This window comes from Capricornis sumatraensis, chromosome 22, assembly GCF_032405125.1.
Source record: "Capricornis sumatraensis isolate serow.1 chromosome 22, serow.2, whole genome shotgun sequence".
Lineage (NCBI taxonomy): Eukaryota > Metazoa > Chordata > Mammalia > Artiodactyla > Bovidae > Capricornis > Capricornis sumatraensis.
This window is the reverse complement of record NC_091090.1, coordinates 24,633,746-24,657,592: the sequence shown is the minus strand read 5'-3', so window position 1 is coordinate 24,657,592 and position 23,847 is coordinate 24,633,746. Positions and strand designations below refer to the sequence as shown.

The 23,847-nt window shown below is 41.4% G+C and overlaps 1 protein-coding gene across 1 annotated transcript; it reads right to left on the bottom strand.

Moving 5' to 3' along the window:
- On the bottom strand, window positions 1-23,517 carry SLC25A27 (solute carrier family 25 member 27). Its single transcript, XM_068960973.1, has 9 exons — window positions 23,412-23,517; window positions 20,723-20,914; window positions 18,856-18,940; window positions 18,110-18,232; window positions 15,234-15,346; window positions 11,567-11,651; window positions 6,587-6,679; window positions 5,879-5,981; window positions 1-72 (listed from the first exon to the last, which is right to left on the bottom strand). Exons 1-9 carry the CDS (start codon window positions 23,515-23,517, stop codon window positions 1-3), a joined length of 972 nt encoding a protein of 323 aa, XP_068817074.1.
- Between the last annotated feature and the right edge of the window lie 330 nt (window positions 23,518-23,847).

The following is a 23,847-nucleotide window of genomic DNA, read 5'->3' as shown; positions in this document are numbered from 1 at the left end:
TTAAAATGGACTGACTCCACTCATCTCTCTGATTTTTTCATAAGTAAGCCAGAACACCAGTGACCAAGGGGTCTGAAAGATTAACCAAAGAAGTTAGTGCATATTTCAAAGCAATTATAAATCTTCTACACATATGCATACACATCTTTGAATGATGAACTCATTTTGAATCCACTTAGGCTGAAAACAAATATTTTGGCATTTCACCTTTCTAGAGCACCTTATCATTTACAAAGCATTTTCAGGTCTGATTTGTCACAGATTTCTCCAAACAATTTACAATTTATTGTTACCCCTGTTTTACAGATGAGGGCACTAAGGGTTAGCAATCAGATGCCTGCCAGCATGGTGGAGTTGGACCTTGGGCTTCTGACTTCCATTCCAGGGTTCCTTTTACTGACCATTACTGGATAAAAGGCTAGGACTCAGCATGCCTGAATTCTAGGCTGGGCTCTTTTCTTCTACATGTAGTTTGTGTAATGTATGGAGCATGACAAGGAAGCCTTGAAGAACTTGAAAGTAGAGATGAAAGATTATCCTATGAGAATTTGATCATAAAACCAACACCTGGTATATCACATAATGAATATAACAATGCACATAAAGTGGGGAAAAGGGCTTTCACCTCAGAAAGAACTGGCTATGAAGGTGTCACTGTGCCAAAAGGAATTATAAGGGGATGCTGCTGTTGCTGCTAAGTCGCTTCAGTCGTGTCTGACTCTGTGTGACCCCATAGATGGCCTCCTACCAGGCCCCTCTGTCCCTGGGATTCTCCAGGCAAGAACACTGGAGTGGGTTGCCATTGCCTTCTCCAATGTATGAAAGTGAAAAGTGAAAGTGAAGTCGCTCAGTCGTGTCCGACTCTTAGCGACCCCATAGACGGCAGCCTACCAGGCTCCTCCGTCCATGGGATTTTCCAGGCAAGAGTACTGGAGTGGGGTGCCATTGCCTTCTCCGTATAAGGGGATGAGGGTTAATCAAGAACAGAAGATAAAAATGCTAAAGACACAGATGGAGATCACAGAGGAAACACTGGAAGTAATCATCAGAGAAAGTATGTCTTGGAACCAGTTCTTATCTGGTTTGGTTCCTAAGTTATGGGTAATGTTGATCAGAGAGAAACTCTAATCACACTAGAGTATAGAGAAATAAACTTAAGCAATTAGAATGTAAAATGTATTTGCTTAGAGTGTTTATAAAGCAACATTTATGTCATATATGTTTAGAAATGTTGAGCAAGTTATACTAGTAAACTGAGAATTCACTAGTGTATTTAGGAGAATACACCTTTCCTCAGTTAAGTATATGAAGACATAGACAAAGAAGCTGTGACAACACCACAGTCTTGTGACAATAAAAATGAAGTGAGCCAAGGATATGACTGCAATTGGATCTAGAAGCAGGGGTCTCAGTTAAGTATGGACTAGGCAGTCATTCCTGATGGCTCTGGTTATCAGACTTCTTCCTCACAGCAACCAAACTATATGCAAAGGAAATAAATATTAATCAGGGATTGAGCAAAGCGAGGGCATGCTCTCTCTAACTAGTGTAAGGAACTAGGATTAGGTTTAGCTGGGTTTTGAAGAGGAGTTAAAGAGGGAGAGCCAAATAGCATGTGCAGGATATAGACTGGATATACTGAGCCTCTGCAGAAGGGCATATGGCCAGCACCTTCTTTTACTTGTTTCTTCCTCACTGGCATAGTTGTACCACTGAAAAGAATCCAAGTGTGTATAACGCCATGTTATCATAACTGCTGGAAAAAAATTTTTTTTCTCTGTGCTTTTTACTGTGGGGTTGAACACACAGGGACTCTTGGGTTGATCTTTTTCAATATCAAGTTTACAGATCAGCTCTTCCTGTTATTATTATTCTGTGTTCAGCAGGCAACCTTCTGATTATGACTTGGCTCCCCTATAGTTTGAATTTAACTATCCAGAGGACTTCAGGATTGAGATCACTGGCCAGATCTATTTCTCAGTGTGGATGGGCCCATGTTGTGGTCCAGTCGTCGGTTTCAGTGAGTCTGGCTGAAGGGCAGTTGTATGTGCAAAGGCCGATTTACTTGGAAGTGCTCATGAGTCAACAGGCTTCTACGCTCAGGTCCTGCGCTGTGGCAAATCAACAAAGCCACGCCACCCTGGTGATCTTGGGTGGTTAGCCAGTCTGCTCCAGTAACCTCTCTTCATCACCATGCCCTGTCTCTGTTTTAAAACTTCCATAATGAGCTGCAGGACCTTGAGATACTCAGTATACCATCTTAGTTAGGACCATGGGTTTAGTTGGAGTTGAACAAATCTGCAGTAGATTCCCAGCTACATGAACTTGAGCAAGTTTCTTATACTTTGAGCTGTGTTTTTCTCATCTGAAAAATGAGGATCACACTACCTGTAATGTTAGGTTCTTGTAAGACTTAAAAAAATTATGTGTGTAAAGAGCTTAGCACAAAGCTTGTCATACATTAGATATTCATTCTGGGGTCATTTATACTTCCTGAGTCTCACGTTACAAAGACAATGGGTCAGATCAAGTGGTCTCAGTGCTCCTTTATACTGGGCTGTTCTCCATCACCTCTTGGTTTCGTTTTTCATCCCTGGTCTCACCCATCCTCATGGTCTTTCCCACCAGAAACATCAAAGTCTCATTTCCCTTCTCTCCCTCCTTCCCTTTCTCTGTCTGATCAGTTTGACTCCTGTGGAGTCGAACACAAATGTTCTTGAAATTCACCTTCTCTCCATTTCTACCATCATCTCCTGGCGAGACCACCGCCAAAACTTCCCTTCTTGCATTCTAACTTTCATGATAGTTTTGACATTGCTGCCACAGTAGACTTGTCCCCAAGCAAATACTAGCACATGGCTCCTGGGTTCAAACAGGTGCTTGCTACTGCAGTTTCGCCTCAACTACTGAATTGGCCCCCCAGGTCCTTCTCAGCCTGGTGCCTGAACGCTCTTCTATGTGCTATTCCGATCACCAGCCCTCTCAGGACCTACAGTCTAGCCACGCAGAATTTTCTGCAGTTCACCAGACATTTTGGGGTCGCCCGTGACTTGCTTATGTTGCTTCCTCATGGTTTTCTTGACAAACACCTACTGATCCTTCAAAGCTCAGATCAGGGATCACCTCTGGGAGCCCTTTTGGGACTTCTCAAAGAGTTCAAGCCATTTTTCTCGACTATGTGTGTCTCCATGTTTTGTTCACAGCACTGGCAACCCTCTTTAGTAATCTGTGTCCTCTGAAGCCAGACTGCCCGGGTTTGAGCCCCTGATGCCAGTAGTTAATAACCACCTAGCCTGGCCAAGTTACTTAGACACTTCACTTTAGTTTCTCCTCTATAAATGAAATATATGATAGTAACCTTCTAAATAGATTGTTGGGAGAACTCAATGAGTTAAGCCATGAATATGATTAGCACAGCACTGGCCATATAGCAAGTGACTTCATAATCTTAACTTTATCATCTCTGTAATGTTAACTACATACGTGTCTATCTTCTCCCATCACATTGTACGCTCCTTGAGAGCAAAAAAATACACATCTTATTCCTTTGTGTTACCAGCACTTATAATAGGACCTGGTCTATGTAGGCCAGGTCAAAATCTTCCTTTCCATTAAATATCCATAGATTTGCAATAACTTCAAAGTATAATCAGGACAGTGAAAATAATCTTTTAGAGCTTAGGTGTGCTTTTGTACCAAGGGCTTTGGCTGTTAGTTTCATGTTAATAGATAGATACCTACTACCCTTGGTGACGTCATTTATCCCCAGTGCTTCAGTTATTATCTGTGTGTAGACGGTGCTCAGGTCTAATTCGCCATCCTCATGATTCTAAGATCCAGGCCAATATGTGAAGCTAGTCATCTAGATATATCTCTTCTTAGATGTCCTGCTGCTGCTGATGCTGCTAAGTCGCTTCAGTCGTGTCCGACTCTGTGCGACCCCATAGACGGCAGCCCACCAGGCTCCCCCGTCCCTGGGATTCTCCAGGCAAGAACACTGGAGCGGGTTGCCATTTCCTTCTCCAATGCATGAAAGTGAAAAGTGAAAGTGAGGTCACTCAGTCATGTCCGACTCTTCGCGACCCCATGGACTGGAGCCTACCAGGCTCCTCCATCCATGGGATTTTCCAGGCAAGAGTACTGAAGTGGGGTGCCATTGCCTTCTCTACTTAGATGTCCTATGAGTATCCAAAACTGAACCTATCCAAACTAGACTTGAGATTCCACCACGAAATCTTCTTCCCTGCAAATGATCCCATTTTAGGAAACTACATCACTGGTTGCTCAGGGCAGGAATCTGGGAATGAAGCTCGATTTTCCTTTGCTTCTCCAACCATTTCCCCATCTCCATCTGGTTGTGTTCTTTTTTATCTCCTTTCTATCCCCACCCCTCTTTTTTTTTTTTTTTTGTTTTAATCTATCTTCTTCTGTCCTCACTGTCATATTCTAGTCTGAGTTATCATTATCTGTCATCTGTCACAACTCCTGGTCTTTCGTCAACCCACACAGCAGCCAGAATGATCTTCCTAAAAGCGCACGTCATCAGGCCAATGCCCCTCCCTCTCATGGACCGTGTGGCCCCTCCCAATCCCATCCCTGCCTCTCTCTGGCCTCACCCTGGGCTTCTCTCCTCCACATCTCCGTGCCCTGGCCAGCTGGCTTTCCTTGAGTTCTCGGAGTGCATCATGTCCTTTGTCTACTCCAGCTAGTTCCTACACCCAGAGTGTTCTTTTCTTCCCTTTTAACCTAGTTAAGTCCCAGTCATTCTTCACATCTCAGTGAGAAATCCATTCTCCAGTGAGGTTTACTTAACCTCTTAGCTTAGGCGGTCCTTACTTGCTGCCTATTCTGAAAGCGCCATGACCCTCCACCCTGCCCCCTCCCAACTCTTCACTCAGGGTATGTCTTGCCCTAGACTGGAAGCTCTAGCACTGGAGTAGGGACTGGAGCTCTGAGGTTCCTCCTAAAGTCAGGGATGGAGAACAGGGCTTTGTATGGAACACGTGCTCAATTCATATGATTATTCTATACTGTGTAAAGCATTGACTGAATTTCTAAACCTGTAACTCCTATTTTTTCAAATATGTTCTAACTCACAAAATACTTGAGTGCCTTGTTTTTATTGTATTTGTTATGTTATTTAGATAAGTCTATCTAACTCTACATGTTAATTCACTTTAGTAAAAACACAGTATCCAAACCAAATGAAAATGATATGATGTCTTCTTCCTAAGCAGAGCTTTGTGGTGACAGGTATTAATGGGTGGTAGTAGTGGTTTAGTCGCTATGTCATGTCTGACTTGCTACCCCATGGACTGCAGCCTGCCAGGCTCCTCTGTCCATGGGATTCTCCAGGCAAGAATACTGGAGTAGGTTGCCATTTCCTTCTCCAGGGGATCTTCCTGACCCAGGGATTGAACCCGTGTCTCCTATATTGCAGGTGATCTGCATTGCAGGCGAATTCTTTACTGCTGAGCCACAATGGATAATCCAATATTTATCATCAAAGTAACAAATTTTGTTTGAAATAGTGACATTTTCATAACAATGGTCTCTAGTATGAAATCTGTATACCTGTCTCAAACTGCAATATTTTGGCTAAATAGCAAAAGTCTTTACATTTCAGAACAATCTATCCACTGGCTTTGTAACATCAGACTATCAACCTATTCTTTTCTGATGTAACTGAATTATTTTACCTTAATCTACCAAAGGGGTTGGAGGTAAAAGAAAACAAAAAGAGAAAAGAAAGAAAGAACCATGATTTGGCAGCAGAACCATGCCAGAAGCCAGAAGTGAAAAGGGAAAATATTGATAGATGAAAAGTAATTTAAGTACAATAAAAACAAAAACAAAGGCAAGAAAAACCTAACTTTACCATTCGAAGCCAAGATGGTAAAAATCCTTTATAGAGACTCAGGAATCCTTCTCCTTGAACAGCTTGAATCAAGCAGTCAGTAGATGATTTATACAGAAGGCCCCTAAAAAGGAAAGAAGACAATTTTGTTAAATTTCCTACATGTAAATAGATGTATAAATAAAATTAAAAAAAATAGTCTATGAAAACTTATTTAACTATCTTCTGCTAGTTTAGAACAAATAATATTTGTGCTTCTGTATACATAGGACACCTCTTTTGAGTTTAAAGATATTTTTCAAGGTTGGTTCTTGGGATTCACCCCACCCTTGGTCTGATAACTTAGAATTCACTCCATCTAGTCTCTTCAGAGAGAACATACTGTTTTATAGCCAATCAAATTACCCATGTTACTCATAAGTCATGAGCTTCTGAAAAAATGCCCTGCAAATTCTTAACAAAGTATATTTTCAAAAACTATGAAATCAACAAAGTCACAATAAACACCTTGTATCTAAACAATATGATGGTTAAATTAGCTTATTTCCCCAAATGCACAGTACTTTTCCATCAGACACAAAGTGGGTAATTGCATAAAAACAATTTCCTGGTTGAACACATGTAAACACAAAAATACATTTCCAGCAAGAATAAATATGAGGAAGAGTCTTTAAAGAACATTGTTATTATAGACATTCAGATACACGCAGACTAAGACTTTCTATCTACCTTCCTTGTTTGTCTCGTGGTTGATTCATTATTCGGCTTTTGATGACATCAGCAGGTGTTCCCAGAATAGAAGCTACCAGTCCAGAGCAAAAACTGTAGATACAAATAAATGAAATTGAAAGGTGGTATGTAGCAGCTTCCAAATTTTAAAGAAGGGGGATTTGATATTTGGAAAGAATGAAATACTAAATCTAGTCCAATAATATTCTTCGTACTGATGCTCTTTTAGCTTAAAATCAATGATAAATTCATTCATTAAAGAGCTAAAAAAAAAAATTAAAACAATATCTGGTCAACAGATATACACTGAACATCTGCTGGAGGCAGGCACTTTTCTAGGCAGTGAACAAGACAAATAAGATCCTGTCCTCAAGGTACTTAACTGGGGAGAGGCAGAGGAGAAATGAATAATTTCAGGTACGCTTAGTGCTGTGGGGAAAAAAAAATTAAATGAGATCACGTGATAGGGATTAACCAGGTGAGAGGCAGTCATGAAAAGGCTCTTGGGTGAGAGCAGATCTTGACATAGATGGTTCCTTCTCACCAGCCAGATCAGAGACTAAAGATGCAGGCTGAGAAGGCTGAGATTTTATTCTCAATGCAAAGAGAAAGGATCTTCAAGTGGGGGGGCAGAAATCACATAATCACTCCTTTTTGAAAAAGGCTTCTGGTCAGTTATTCAAGACAGACAAAATGGATGCGGCCAACCCACTGCAGACTAAATCAAGATTCTTTTAAATGAGTGACTCAACAGTTCAGAGGCCACCAGCAGCTCATTATGTATTGTGGGCATGAGAGAGGCAATACAGGAATATGACTGACATCCCATAATCCGAGAAGCCATTAACTGCTGTAAACTTTTCTAGGAGAAACACAGATGACGAGAAGATGGGTGGTCATCCTGAATCAAGCGAAATGAAGGCCGGAGACCCAGAAGTTGGCAGCTGGGTCCAGAGATGGGAATCGGGGGGGTGGGAAGATTGTCTTATCTTGGGCTAATGGAAAGCTAGAAAGGAAAACTGTGGACAACTTTTATCTCTTCCCAGAACATCAAGTGTCTCCCAGAGATAAGGACCGCTGACTTCCGGGTGAAGCAAGGCCTTTGAAGTTTCTGAAGACTGTGTAGTGGGGAGGTTGAAATTGCATTAGGAATCTTCACACTCTCTTACTTTGAACTGCTGGAGCAACAAGCACCCAAGTTCTTTTATGACTCTTTCAGATCAGGATTGATCACTCAAAGGAGAAACATACTTCAGGAATACCTGAATTCAAGAGAAAGAACCCATATAACCCATGTACATTTTCCAGCAAGTGACCCGACTGTGTATATAACTCTTCTTGGGTCTGTGTTCACACGACAGGCCTATGTGCAAAGAACTTACTGTTTCACCATATATATCCCGGGAGGGATATATTTAACATTCTTTCTTTTAACATTTTTAACATTCTTTTAAAATTCTTTCCTATTTGTTCAGATCCTCTGAAAGTCAAGATTTAATATCACAATTCTCCAGGCCAGAATACTGGAGTAGGTAGCCTTTCCCTTCTCCAGGGGATCTTCCCAACCCAGGGACTGAACCCAGGTCTCCCATATTGCAGGCAGATTCTTTACCAGCTGAGCCACAAGGGAAGCCCAAGAATACTGGAGTGGGTAGCCTACCCCTTCTCCAGTGGATCTTCCCAGCCCAGGAATCAAACCAGGGTCTCCTGCATTGCAGGCAAATTATTTACCAACTGAGCTATGAGGGAAGCCCTCATTTTAATATACCTTCATTATTTTTACATAGAAGCAGGCAACCAACTACAAAATTCACCTACATTCGAAAACTTAAGTCTACTAGAAACAGCATGCAAGACCAGTCAAGAGATGAGAAAAACAAAGAAGACAGAAAAATATACAATTTCCCCTTTTTGACTCAAAAGACTGGAAAGAAACACTACGTTTTCACCAGTTCACTTGCTTCAGAGAGGCTGGGTGCCGGCTCAGCTATACGTATGTTTCAAGAGTGGAGATTACTTCTACCAGACTGTTAATATTATTAATAAATTCTACTTTTAAAAGATAGGCAGCCCTCATTCATTAGTAGTCATTAATTAACATACTTATTAAAGGATTTTTTTAACCTGTATAATAACCACATCAAGGATCCCCTTTGGCAACTGTGGGCCTGTTCAGCACACAGACACCTTGGGGGGCAGCTGCCAGTGGCCTGCCTCATCCTCCTCTTCTCAAATTGTTTGCAGGGGGTAGTGTGATCTGGCTAGGCTCCTTTAAATATTAAGAGAGCAAATACTGCATTAAGGAGGCCTCAGGTAAGGTCGTATCTAGAGTCAAAATAAGACAGAGCCGTAAAAGTTACATCACTTTTGCTTAGATACTTGACAGGAACATGGCTACTTTTTGCTATTGACCTTTATCACTCCTTGCCAGTGATACCCGCCGAGTGAAGCCCAGAATGTTCTTAAGTGATGATAGACAGAGAATGATTGGGTATGTCCTCTGTTCTCTCCAGGAGACCAGATGGCTCTGTGCAAGGCTAGTCTGTATTAGTCCACAAGCACGGTTTCAGGATAAACAATCCTCTTCCGCATCAGCTAAATAACCATGCTCATATATGATCTTCACACAGTGTAAGCTAATCTTTTGCCCAGTTTCGCCTCTCAACAGCCTCATGATTTAAAAAGAGGGAAAGGGGGACTCTTCTGGTTTTCCCGTTCTGAGTAATTTCCTTTCTACTTCCTCCTATATTAACATACCCTTGCCACCTGCCTCCCCATCTCCCTAAAATCCTAGCCACACGTCTTCTACTGCTCCTTCCCTGCCCTAGAACTTCAGCGTACCTACACCACTGCTTTTAGCAGATGTGCTGCTCAAGTGAGCACAGACACCATTGTTTTTAATTATGGTAAAATACATATAACATACAGTTTACCCTTAACCATTCTGAAGCACCCAGTTCCGTGCCTGCACTATTTTCACTCCTCTTCTTCATATCAAACTCCCTTCCCTCGGATGTTGATGGCTCCTATAAATCTCTCGATTGCACAGCTGCAACCCTCTTTAGACCTCGGTGAGCACTCATTCTACCCTGTGATGCAGCGTCCAGGACTTCTGGATCACACAGCACTGTTTACCCAGCTGTGAGTTCATGGACAGCAACTTTTGAGCTGCCTCACGGACCACACACACTCCCCCTGACCCCATTTAAAAACCTGATCCAGTGGGTAGGGCTAAGAATGAACCAAGTACCAATCATCTCAGCACCCAATGATCTCAATCATTTGCAAAACCTGAATTAGAGAACATAGGATAAACTTATTTCAGTTAGGGCTGAATATAGTCATGGGAAATCTTATGTCTTTCCAAAACAGGCAGATCCATTAAGTGGAGCTGTGTCTATTAGGCAGATTTACATCTGTTGGGAAATCCCTGAATCTTAGGTTAGAGGCGGTATTTCAAAGATCATCTGGGTAAAGACAATGAAAAAGAAACAAAGGTAACATCCCTGTGGAGCTGTCAGAACGGAATATCCTGCTCCCAGAATAGATGGCAACACTGGAATAGCAAAGTCCCTTGAGAGTTGAGACTATTTCACAGGATGACTTGACAAGGAAGAACAGGGGAAGAAAGTCTCACAAGCAGAGAGAACAGCATGAACGGAGACAGTGAAGGGAAAGTCACGTTGGGTACAGATATGATACATATGTTTATAGGATGGAGGCCCCAAATCCTGTTTGCTTTGAAGGAGGCGGTTGGGCTATTGGCTACAGAAAATATGTTATTGCTTGTGAACATACCTGGATGAGATTTTAGAATATGAAAGGTGAGCAAAGATAGACAGAATGATTGCCCTAGCAGCATGAAAGATAACACTTATTTTAAGAGGACAAATGAAGAAAAATGATACTAAGAATATAAAGTTAAAGTGAACCTAAAATTAAGAATCATTTCTATCTAGAGCTACACCTCTAAATATCACTGACCTGGCACTGCTTAAACAGTTTTGTGTGCGTGCATGCTGAGTCGCTCAGCTGTGTCTGACTGCTTGCGACCCCACGGACTGTAACCCACCAAGCTCCTCTGTCCGTGGAATTTTCCCAGGAAAAATACTGGAGTGGGTTGCCATTTCCTACTCTAGGGGATCTTCCCAACCCAGGGATCAAACCCACGTCTCTTAAGTCTCCTGCATTGGGAGACAGATTCTTTACCGCTGTGCTACCTAGGAAGCCCTCTTATACAGTTTTGGGGTTGTCTAAATAGCATTAAGGGTTCTAGAATTTGGAAACAAGATCAGAAGCTAAACACAATCATAAGGCCACTCAACATCTATAAAGTAACTCATCTTAATGGAGAATCTGAACTTGTGTTGCAAAGAATTTAAGCTGTTTCTCCTTCCTAGGAAGCACTTCTTTATCATGTCTCTATCCATCAAGAGCCACAGCCCTTCAAAACACTTATCTAATCCTATCTCCTTTATCTCCCTTCTAAGTGGTTCTTTTTTTCTCCCTTCCCTCCCCACTGCCCAACTCTATGGTAACTAGTCCCTTTCTTTCAGCACTTACTGTGCAGTGTTTTTATACTTGTTTTGGTTTTCCCCTTGGTAAGCTCCCTGGGAAGCAGTGTCGTTTACCTTTTGTATCTACTGCAGGCCTTGCACAGTGTCTTTAATGCAAACAATGCTCAAACATACCCACTGAATTGAGTTGGATAATCAATTGTCAGAATCTGACCCTGGGATAGCCCTACCAAAGTGCAAATATTTGGGGAAATTTAACCTGAAATATCCTGCCCCTCTCTTCCACATTTTAACTGCAACACACTTTAAGAAAATTGCTCTTTATAAAGGTACTATCACCTTTCTTTAAGGGTGTTATCACTAGGTTCCCAATCAGAAGAGATGAAAGTTAGAATTTATGCCAAATATGGAAGAAAGAGTGAGACAGGAAAAAATAGAAAGAGACAAATTAAAACAGACTTACCTTGATAAGCCATGAGTCACGATGTTGTCCTCAAGTGGAGTATTCAACACCAAGTAGTGTTTTACTGTGTCGTAAGTGGTTAAATCTGGCAATACATAGAGAAAGAAAGTTTAAATGTCATTCACTCAACAATGAATGTCTTCTGTGTCAAGAATGTGCTAAGCGTGGGACAAGAATGTATACAAAGATGAAAGATCCCATTCTTGTTCTCAAGCAGAGAAAAGCAGAGCGACAGAGGGAGGGGGAGGAAAAAAGGAAGAGAGACAGACACTCAATTATATCATCTGCACATCTGAATCCAGCTTTGTTCAGAGTCAGCTCAACCCCTGCACTCTTCAGTGCTGGAGCTCACGAATTCCTTTTTTAGCCTAAGCTAGGCTGAATTGAGATTCTATCACTTTAAACAAAAGATCCTGGCCATTATTCTACATTAAGCTTTTTGTACTTTTTTTCTAATGACAATGAAGAGCTGTTGAAAGGTTTTAAACAAGGGAGGGCTAGATCACAATCATGGAATTTTATAAAGATTACCTACACCAAAGAATAGGGAAGTGAACTGTAAAGAGCTAAGAATGGGTAGATATATTTGATCATTCACCGGACATCTGAGAGCGTACCATGTGGTGGGCATTATTCTACGCACTGGGGAAAGAGCCATGGACAAAAATGAACAGAATCGCCATTCTTTGTTGAAGGAGGAGACAATAAACAAGTAAGTAAGCCACGTGGCATTTCGGATGGCAGTAACTGCTCTGAAGACAAATCAGGCAGGAAAAGGGGACAGCGAGGGTGTGAGGGTGGAGAAGGATGGTTCATATGAATTTTAAATAGAACAGCTGGAGATGACCTCAAAATAATATTTGAGTGGAGACCTTCAGGAAGTTTGAGGAAGTAAACTTTGGAGATATCTATGAGAAAGTGTCCTAGGCAGAACCACAGTAGGTCAAAAAGGCAAAAAGTCAGCTTTGTATGTTAGAGGAACGGCAAGAACACTGGTTTAACAGGAGCAGAGGAGGCAAGAGTCGGAGAAGGGGACTGGGGCAGAGGAGTGGCTGACCTGGGCTAGTATTTACAAGATGACTGTGATAGTCTACTCAGACTATCAGGAGACAAGGCACATTAGATACGACTACTAATTAGATTAGAACTACGGTTCTTCTGGTAAGAGAGAGTGGTGGCTTGGATACTGGGGTGTGGAGCACTGGTCAGATTCTGAGTGTTTTGAAGACAGAATCAACAGATCAGCCAGCAGACTAAATATGGAGGGAAAGAAAGGAAGCAAAGATGACTACAAGGCTTTGAGCTTGAACAACTGGAAGGACAGAGCTGCCGTTTATAGCGATGTGAAAATGAGAATGGACTGATTTAAATGTTTTAAAATGACAGGCACTGGTGATCCTGATGAGAACAATTTCAGATGCATAGTGGGGCAGAATGGCTGTGGGATGTATGTGTGTATGTGTGTGGGGGGACCAGTTAGGATATATTTGTAGTGGTCCAGGAGGAGGAGATTAATAGTACTTTGGACCAGGGCATAGCTCTAGGGATAAAGAGAAGTGGAAGAACTTGAGATCTCTCTGGGAGACAGAACTGGCTGGATTTGGTGACTGGTTGGCTGTAAGCAGTAAGTGAAAGCAGAGAGATCAAAATTATGCCTAGGTTTCTGGGTCGTTCAACTAAAAAGCCATCATAAAAATATGATGATATCATATTTTGAGATTGGGAAGAACAGAGAAGGAAGTGATTCAGTAAATGATTTGGTTTGGACACATTCAAAGTAATATATATTTGAGATACCAAATGAAGATGCTGAGTAGATAGCTAGAACTTGGAAGAGAACTCTGGGCTGCAAAGATATTGAAGCAATCAATTGAGGAATGATAATCTGAAAGGTTTTCTGAAAACCAGAATATCTACTAATATGATGCAGGAGACATCAATGGACTGAAACAGCAAAATATAAAACAGACTTACTTCCTTTGGTGTTAAGTGGTATGTTACTCTAACTCTCAAAACTGCTATTTATCAGTTTCTTAGAATCATATAATTTTGGTCTTAGAAAGGAGTCCATTAAACACTTGTTGATTATGTCAGAGGGACTGGGAAAATAAATGAATAAAATACAGTCCGTGCCTTCAGGGGGCTCAGAATCCAGGGGGAGGAAATAGACGCATAGAAGAAAGCAATGAAACGAGGTAAGAACATCAACAGAGCTAAGCACAGACAACTACGGAAATACACAGAGGGGCATCCAGCACACCATGGCCTGGGAGGGCTGGCTGTGGGAGGTTCAGGTAAAGCGCATGATGGAGAAGACACCTTAGCCACATATTAAAAAATCTGCAGAAGTAACTAAATAGAGAAGAGGGAAGAGGACACACAGTACAGACGTTGAGGCAGTTTGGTGTGTGTAGGCAGTGGAACCTTTTCACTTATGGCCCTGCTTCACTATGTGCTCCAGAATCAATGAACTGCTCAAACCCAGAAGGCACAGGTTGATTTATGCAGACCTTCTGTGTTATGAAATTTCCACTTTGTTCTGTGAGTGATGAGAAGCCAGTTAGGGTTTGTAGGGATACCAGTAACATGTTGAGATCTGTATTTTCGATAAAGTTCTCTGGATATTGGGTCCAAATTTGAGGGCAGTGGAAGAGATCGGTAGATGCCGTAGCAGGGGTCTAGTTGTGTTTTGATGGTTACTACTGTAAAAATGGTCATTGTAAGGATACAAGGGTAGTTGCTACTGGATGGGAGAACCTTTTTCTTTTCAATGAAATATAGCTGACGTTCAATATTATGTAGGTGTACTACACCGTGGTTTGACAGGTACGTGCATTATAAAAAGGTCACCATGACAACAAGCCTAGTAATCACTGGTCCTCATAGAAAGGTACTGCAGTATACTGGGATACTTCCTTATGCTGTACATTACAACATCCCCGTGGCTCGTTTTTGTAACTGGAAGTTCATACCTCTTAATCCCTTAAAATTACTTTGGTTCCCTACTCCTCTCCCCTTGAGCAACCACTCATTTGTTCTCTGTATCCATGAGTCTGTTTTCATTTTGGTTTGTTTTTTAGATCCTACCTTAAGTGAGATCATCTGGTACTTGTCTTTCTCTGACTGACTTATTTCACTTAGCTTAAGGCTGGAGGGGGGAACTTTTAAGAAATATTTAGAAGACAGAAGAAATCAGTGACTGACTATGGGAAGTGAGAGATGGGAATGAGTGAAGGAAACATTGAGGTTTCCAGCCTGAGGTGTCCAGCTGTACAAGATGGATTACATAGCAAGAGGAGCAGGATTACTGGGGGGAAAGATCTGTAGACTAGACGTAATGACCATCACATATGGTACATACGCCAGTTTGAATCTTAGAGGAAGGTATGGGGTGGGGAGGAACCCTTAGTAATGGTTTGGTATTATCTCCTTACTGTCACAAGTTGCTAGTTTTAGGAAATCCTTTTCATACATCATTGTAGAATAAAGTGAAACCACTCTAGGGAAAATATTCAATTACAACATTACAACATAAAATAAGACTGTTGCCAGTACATATTATTAAAAATAATAAGATAAAAATTCTCATTTTCCCCATTATAAGTGCTTATAGTTCAAATAATTAAGGTGATCAGGACTTCTCAGAACTCAATAAAGTTTCCGTTACCTCCCATATTCACCAGCGCTGCTCTTTGTATATTGGGTACCCAGCCTGCCCAAAGCCCACGAATTCCTCCTTCAGCTAAGATTTTTGCAAAGGCATGATGCACACCACGAAATCTAAAGGGAAATAATAATAAATGTGAAAACTCTATGCATTCCTGTGTATGGGATGCAACTGCATAAGCTTCATCTATAACTGTTAATGATTTGGAGTACAATAATATCTTAACTATCTAGAATTGTTAACAAGTAAAGCAACCCATGTACGTCTAATTCCCAGATAAACTTAACAGTTTTTTTAGAAAAAAAGGCCAATTTTTTATTTAAACATTTTTATGGAAATCTTTATAAACTGTAACATCCATCCTCTTCTCAGATTATTAAATAGATTAAAACTCCTTTCTTGACATTTTACATCGTCTGTGCACATATTAATTATAGGAGGGAACAGTGTCTATCAGACCTCTAAGTTCATTTTCCTCATATTATTTGAGACCTTCAAATTTTGTAATTTTATCAAATGACAACATTAAAAGATTAATTCTCATATCACTTCATGAAAGAAATGATATTTTAGACCAAAAGTTAGGATGAAGAATTTCAGGAGAGTTCTTAAAACTGAATACTTTTAGCTTTATGAAAATTTATCTTTTCCTTATTTTGCACATTTTTCTATACACAGATGAAAATGATGCTGGTAAACCAAAGTGGGAGACCTCTGATATAAAATAAAAACCTAGGTTGTATATAGCCAGAAATACCTGGTGTCAAATACCACCTTATCACTTACTAGCTGTGTGGCTTCACTTAGGCATTAACCTCTCTGAGTCTCACCAAAAAGATAATATGATCTGTTTACTGGGCATTCATAATTGCTATTCTGCTGCATAAGAAGTATGTTCATGAATAACGGTCACCATAGATAGAATTTATTTATTAATAGAATTTACTTATTAATGCACTTACTAAGCACCAGGCTTGTTTTATATATATATATATATATATGATACATTTCATTCCTAAAAACTCTATGGAATATGTTATTATTATTCCAATTCTCATCTAAACAAAGAGGCTTAGGGAAGTTAAGAACTTGACTAGGGTTATACAGCTAAAATGTGGTAAAGGCTGGATTTGAATCCCAGGTTGCTTGATCCCAAGGTTCATGTTCTTTACAGCAATTTTTTAAAACTAGTATATTAAAACCAAAATGTCTAACATCAGAGACAAAGAGAAGGAAAAATATTGAGTTGATCAGTGAAAACTCAGACATTTCTGGACCCCAACAGTTCCTTTTCTACACGTAGCCAAGCCCTGCTCCATAGTAATCAGACTTCCCTGGTGGCTCAGACGGTGAAGCGTCTGTCTACAATGTGGGAGACCCGGGTTCGAGCCCTGAGTCGGGAAGATCTGCTGGAGAAGGAAATGACAATCCACTCCAGTACTACTGCCTGGAAAATCCCATGGACAGAGGAGCCTGGTAGGCTACAGTCCATGGGGTCACAAAGAGTCGGACACGACTGACTTCATTTACATTTTTTTTTATAGTAATCAGAAGTTGTTACAAGATGACAAAATGGGTCCTGGGATGCTGTAAACTATATGGTTAAGTCAGAGTGGTACCCTTTTCTCCTCTCTGGTCCATGTTACTTAGGTCCCTATTGGGAAGGGGGCCTGGACTGCCACAGCCCACCCTCACTTTGCACTGAGTCAGCTGGAGGGGCTGGAGAAGGCAATGGCACCCCACTCCAGTACTCTTGCCTGGAAAATCCCATGGATGGAGGAGCCTGGTAGGCTCCAGTCCATGGGGTCACAAAGAGTCAGACACGACTGAGCGACTTCACTTTGACTTTTCACTTTCATGCATTGGAGAAGGAAATGGCAACCCACTCCAGTGTTCTTGCCTGGAAAATACCAGGGATGGGGGAGCCTGGTGGGCTGCCATCTATGGGGTTGCACAGGGTCAGACACGACTGAAGCGACTTAGCAGCAGCAGCAGCGGCTGGAGGGGCAGCAGGGCAGAGGGCAGTGGTCGTGGCAAACCACCAAAGGAGACCCCAAACTCTCCTCTACCTCTGGCTCAGCCAAACACCCATAGTGTTCAGGGGAGCAGACCCCTGCATGCTCAGCTCAGCACAGCCTACATTTTCTCTATTTCCTGGCAGAGGCTTATCTGTCTGTCTGCAAGATTTGCCTCTTTTCCAGAAGAAACTGCCTAAGTGATATATGAATAAACTTGAATGAGAGGCCGTTTGAAAAAAGGCAGATTTTGACAATATAGCATAGGGCAATAAGAAGATTTTATATCACAACAGTATAGTAATACTGAAGTTAAAAAAAAAAAAAAAACTTCCTTAAACTTGGGAAAAGAGGCAGAGAGAAATTAGACAGGGAAGTAGAACAATTCATATGGTTTACCTTGCTATTTCCCTTCCTGCAGGGAGAAAGGGAAAGAAAACAGGTTTTCTGGCACCTGATGAGCCAGACCTTCTGTTATGGAAACCATCTCAGATAGTGTCTCTAAAAGATGAAGAAACAGAGGCTAGAAATGTTAAGGGACTTCCACAAGGCCAAGCTGCGAAGGCAGAATTGGAATTCACACCAGGGCAACTGTTAATGATCAGATTCTTTCTATCAAGCACCAGTAGGGGACAAGTCTAGCTGCCTTGGCTGGAAAAGTAGCAGAGTGATGGACGTGCAGTCTGTCTGGTAAAAAACAGGTACAGCATACCCGCTAAAGAGAAGGCCCCCCTCCGGTCTTCTCTTAGTGAGTATCACTTCCAAACTAGGAGTCACAATGAATGCCTTTACTGAATGTTGGGGCCCAAAAATGCAGAGGTCAAAGGGGAAAGGAAAGGTACCTGTTAGTGGAGGACCTACCGCAGTGGTTTTCCTTCAAGTTTCCTTTTTCCTTCCATTTGCATTTGAACCTTCACTAGGTCAGTGGGGTTGGCTAAAAATTGGCCAACAACACCAGCCATCATCCCTCCAATCACTGATTTCCTAATTATAAAAGGAAATACATTTTTCTGAAGGTTGTTATCAATTTCACACATTTTGTAGGAAACAATACCATGCTGGTACAGCCCCTGCGTAAGAGATTTAAGACAAAGTGAAGCAAAAAAAAAAAAAAACAAACCCACACAAATCACAGAGGAGAGTAGATGGTTTGTCTACTGATGGGAGGGCTCAGGGACCAGGAGTCAAAATTCAAATCTGAAGTTTCAGGCCCCTTTAATGGCCTGAAATTCAAAGGAGGGACAGTTGCTTCAAAGATATAATTTAACTGCAGTTTAATTCTGACCACAGGGGAATAAAAACAGCATTGATGTAGTCAGTCTAACAAAGGCTGGTAAGCCAAGTTTTATAGGTTACTGTTTTAGGAGTTTTACGAAATGAAAGGGTTTTGAAAACGTTCCTCTCTTTGAAGAGACTCTGTCCCTGGACTCTTTCTCCTTTCTTTTTATAAAAACTGAAATATAGTGGATGTATGATATTAAATAAATTGTAGGTGTACAATATAGTGATTTACAATTTGTAAAGGTTAGGCTCTATTTATAGTTAAGATACTGGCTACATTCCCTGTGTTGTACAGTACAGTGTATTATTTTCAAAGCAAAACTTACCAAAGGGGATAATGCTTATCTTCACTTTTGCCAAATACAACTTCACGGAGATGTTCATAAGTGACCATTCGACCTCCAGAATACACTGTGCAAAACAGAGCATTGAAAGGATGAATTCAGCCCTACCTTTAATAAAGTAAGAGGATGCTTTGACGTAGCCTAGCTGATCTCCCTAGCCGTGTCTTTCTCTCATATAACCTAGGCTTCTGACACCTGGCCTTGGTGGTTCTCCAAATGTGCATGTCTTGTAAAGCCTCAGGCCTTTTATGTTGCCTGATCTTGAATGGATTATCCCTTCTATAATAATGGATCTATAATAAAGGATTATCATTGCTAACTCCTCCTACTCTCTCAAGACTCCACTCAAAGACCATGTTTTCCAGAAATTGCCCTCTGACCTGGCCTCCAGTGTTCTAGGCCGTCATCACACCTGTCATACTTCTGTGATCCCCAGAACTCCCCAGGTGTGTGTCTAATACTGCACTTAGAAACTAACTTGGTTTACTTGTTCATCTTTCCAGCAGACCATGAGCCTTTCAAGGCAGATTTTGTGTGTTTTCATTACACTATACACCCTAGTACAGAGCTTAGGACAAAACAGGCATTTTCATTCAATAAACACATGCAACTTCACTGGATAATTTACTATGTTAAGGTAATCAATCTCAAACATATGAAATGAATCTTAACTATAAAACCACATATGGTGGTCAATAAAATACAAATGAAAAGAAGTGAAACTCAAAATGATAATGGGAAGCAAGAAGAAGCTATTAAAGAAAAGAATAAGAAAGAAAAATCATGAAAATCAATACACAGTATTCAGAGAGAGAGCTTTTCTTGATATTTCAGGAAGTTTGATGCAGGATTTTAGGATAAAACATATCAAAATCATACAAAGTACCAAAACAATCATATTTCTGGACAGTTCCTGGTGAATATACTGTAATGTGCTCATCTGGAAAACTGAAGCTTTAAAAATACAAAGCTGGTAAATATTGGTACGGGGCACTTTTCTGATCAAAGGTCCCTACATACTTGAGGAATAATTAAGAATATATAGAGAGGAGGAAAATGCCATACCCATCCCTTCTCCTTTTGAAGGCAAGTTTATATTCTATCCACAAGCTAGAAACTCAATAACTTCTATTATTGTGGGTGCCCCACTGGAAGCAGAGCAGAAAAGTTTCTCATTGGCAGTATTGTAACTTCAACTGTTTTCCTTTCAGAGTGACTAAAGGCCCACATATTTAGCCTAGGAAGTGAGGCAAAAATCACCTGTGTTGCTTTTACTTTGTTGCCAAGGTTGGATTAGATAGTCACCCTTGCTCTATTTGAGATCAACCTGGCCTTGGACACAAGGGATAGAGACTGGTAAGATCTGGCATTGCATTCAAATATATTTTCAATTTCAAAGACTGTAAAAAAAATAAATAAATTTTGTGTTTAAAAGTTCCTCAAGCTGATAAAAATCGCAGTGATTCATCTTCTTTCTTAAAATTAAAAAACCTTCTCATTAGGAATCCTTTCAAGCATACAGCAAAGTAGAGAAAAATAATACTCTATGTCTATCATGGAGATTTATCAATTACTATCATTTTCACCTTACTTGCTTTTTCTTTTCCTCAATCATTTCCGAGTGCATTAGAAAATAGCATGACATCATGACAGTTCATCCCTAAATACTTTTGTATGAATTTACAAAGCCCTGAGACTATAATTTCTCAATAAGCATTGGTGGTTAAGAGATTATATATTCATTTATCACATTAGTAAAAGGAAACTAGCTGGCTTTTCAACACAACTCAACAGGAAAGCAGAGGAGACAAACACAGAAATCATGACAAACTAGAATCAAGATAAATACCTATGTGTCTGTAAATGGCGGGTGTCACTCCTTGCCAGAGCTTTAGAAAGCCTTCCTCCTGGACAATCCCTAGGGCGGTGCGTACCATGCCCCTGTATGGAGCAGACTCCGCTGCACCATCTCCCAACCGAGCAAGGGCGGCTTCTCCTTGTATTTGAAGTCGAGTTTTTGTGAGGTCGAGGGGAAAGGTTGCTGACAACAACAACAACAAGAAAAAACAAAACGAGGGGGAAACCCATAACATTCAGAAAAGGGAACAAAATTTTTTTTAGAAAAATCACAGGACCCAGATTTTAGTCACCACAAGATGGGTGATTCTCAAATTTCAGAATACATTAGAATCAACTAGGGAGATTGTTAAAAATTACATTGTTTCCTAGCCCCACGCTTATGGAATTTCAGTAGGCAGATGGGGTTAAGACATCAGTGGATTCTGACACACTCCCAAACTTGAGAATCACTGTCCCAGAGCACCAGAAAGAAAACAAAAAGTGACAAGCCTTGGGTTCTTTTCAGTCATAAATGTCCATCTAAAACCTACTTTTGTCCTCAATTTTTGCTTTCCAGTGGGAATAATTTCAGATATCTATAGTCTAAGATGTGCCTGGGTCTGCAACCGTGATTAAGAGCCAATGTGACTTTTAGAATACTGTACTATTATGGCAGGTTCTTAATAAATGCCAGATGAAGCTGAATTCTGTCATTTCATGGCTAATGCTCCCATGTAGGTGAATCACTGGCCTGACTATCTGAAAAATAGAAGATGCATCATAGAGTTCATCATTTCTTTTCTACCCAAGGGTTGCAGGCTCAATATTCTTTCAAGAAAGGTAGTGTTGAGTTTTTTTTTCCCCAGCACTGATGAGTTTTCTGCATGACCTCCTTAACAAAATACTAACTATACTTGAAATTTTTTTCCCAATGATTACGTCTTGAATTAGAGGTAGACCTTTTGCCTTGAAACAAGTGACGCTAACTGGCTCACATAAGGAAGATCAAGCTCTTAACTTTATATACACAACGATTCAGATAAGTTCATAAACATTAGTGACACTGCATGTCTTTCCAGTGATCACCATCTGATACAAAACCATAGCTGTGCCTTTTCCAAGAGAATAGTCAGTCTGCACCACTGGTCTTTGGAAAAGTTAATTATCTTGCTGATTGTTTTCCTAAAACACAAATTGTGTGCATACAGAGAATTTAAGCAGTGCTTTATTGACATAGGAAGCCTGCAAAATCTTAAGATATAGCCACTTCTATATTAGCATAATTATGCCTCTTCAAATAATTTTTACTTTCTTGCTGGTTACTTAAATAATGCTTCAGGTTCTGATCCTAAATCGTTTTATACTCAAAACTCTCTCATATTTTGATTCCCCTGGTTCTCACTCCTCGCCCCCACACAATTTTCTACAAGTTTTTAACAAGAGGAAGTTTCCTTTACAAAAGCCATTGGTCACAGGTGAAACACTGGGTTAAAAAAAACAACAACAAGGAACTGGGACTATAGCTAATCATTTAGAAATCTGCTTTAAAATTTTTTTAAGTTGATGAATTGTATTTCAGTGAAAACAATGGATAATAATTCTTCAGCTTTAGGGGAACCGAGAGAAAAAAAATAAGGAGGGTTCAAAGAGAAAGAATGGATGAGCACTAGGAGCAAAAAAAAATCATGTTTTGGCGCTGCTGGAAATACAAAGTAAACTTGTTTTAGAACAGGGCAAACTAATACTTACAAATGAAAACACATTGGAGCTACTGCTTTTCCTTTTTTTTTTTAATGGGCAAGAAGATGAAAGCGTCATGTTAAAATGCACAGGGAAGGCTTCACAGGTAAAACACGGGCACTATACTCATAAAATTCCTGCAAGAAGCACCTCCTGTTCTTGCAAGAGCATCATAACTCCGCTCTAAGTAGCCCCTCTGACTTGCTCACGCAGATGTAATTGTTCATCCTCTCTGCCCTTATGATAACACCTCCATTACAATAAGTAGCATAAATTAACTGTCTCTGCATGTCTCCCCACCAACCTGTAAGAAGGTCTTTTTAACCGTATCTCCACAGTCTCCTGCACTGTGGTCATTATAATAATGTCGTGATCAATCGATGCCTTGCCTTGGATTTAGCGTTTATATATTAACCTCTCAGACTCTCGCAAGGTATACACAGTGTAGCTGAGCTCAGCTCAAAGAGGTCAACAGGCAGATGCTGAGTGGATGGATGCTCGGTAAGGAATGGGTTAAGAACTTAAGTCCCACAAGTTGAGTCCACAACTTGGACCCAAAACACAACGATATAGTGAGGCTGGGTAAGAATATAAACAGAGATGTCCTCAATAAAGACGGAAAGTGGATTGTGTTTTTAAAAGGGGCATCCTCACAAAAGGGAAAATGATGCCTATAGGGGAGTAACAGCTCAGGAAGCTTCTAAAAGGACACATTCAGGTGCAACAGCACATCCGACGGAGACAAAATTGGAAGGAAGAAACCTTCGTGACCTCCACTCCCTCCTCCTCCTCCTCCTCCCAAGACTGGCCTTGCCCCCACCCCGCCACACCTGCCAGGAGGACAGGTGTGGACCGACAGGGCTGGATCCACTCGGAAACGAAGCCACCCGCCCGGCCCCCCACCCTCGGGCGGCCCCTGGAGGTCGAGCGGGGGAGGCCCAGGCTGGACGGCCGGGTACCTAGCTCGGCCACGGTGGCCGCGCAGCCCGACAGGAGGAACTTGCTCGCGCGGGGCCATCTCTGGGCGAGCGGCGAGAGCCTCTCCGCATCGTCTGGAGTCGACATTCAGCAGCAGCACGGGACGACGATACGCCCCTTCTGGCCCGCGTCCCGCGCCGCGGCTGGCCTGCCACCCGGCCAGGGCGGCCCCTTCTCAAGCGACACGCTGCGAGGCGGGGATCATTTCTCTAGCTCGGCTCGACCAGGCGGGCCCAACGAACCCGAAGCCTCCCTGGCAGCCCCAGGCTGGAACAGCCCAGGGGATGGGGAGCGGAAAACAGCTCGAAGCCCCCGAGGCTTCTGGGAAATGTAGTCCGCGTGGCTCCGCCCCCTTCGGCCGAGTTTTCTGATTGGTCGCAAGCCAGCTGCCCCTGAACCACTCCCCCGGTCTCCATG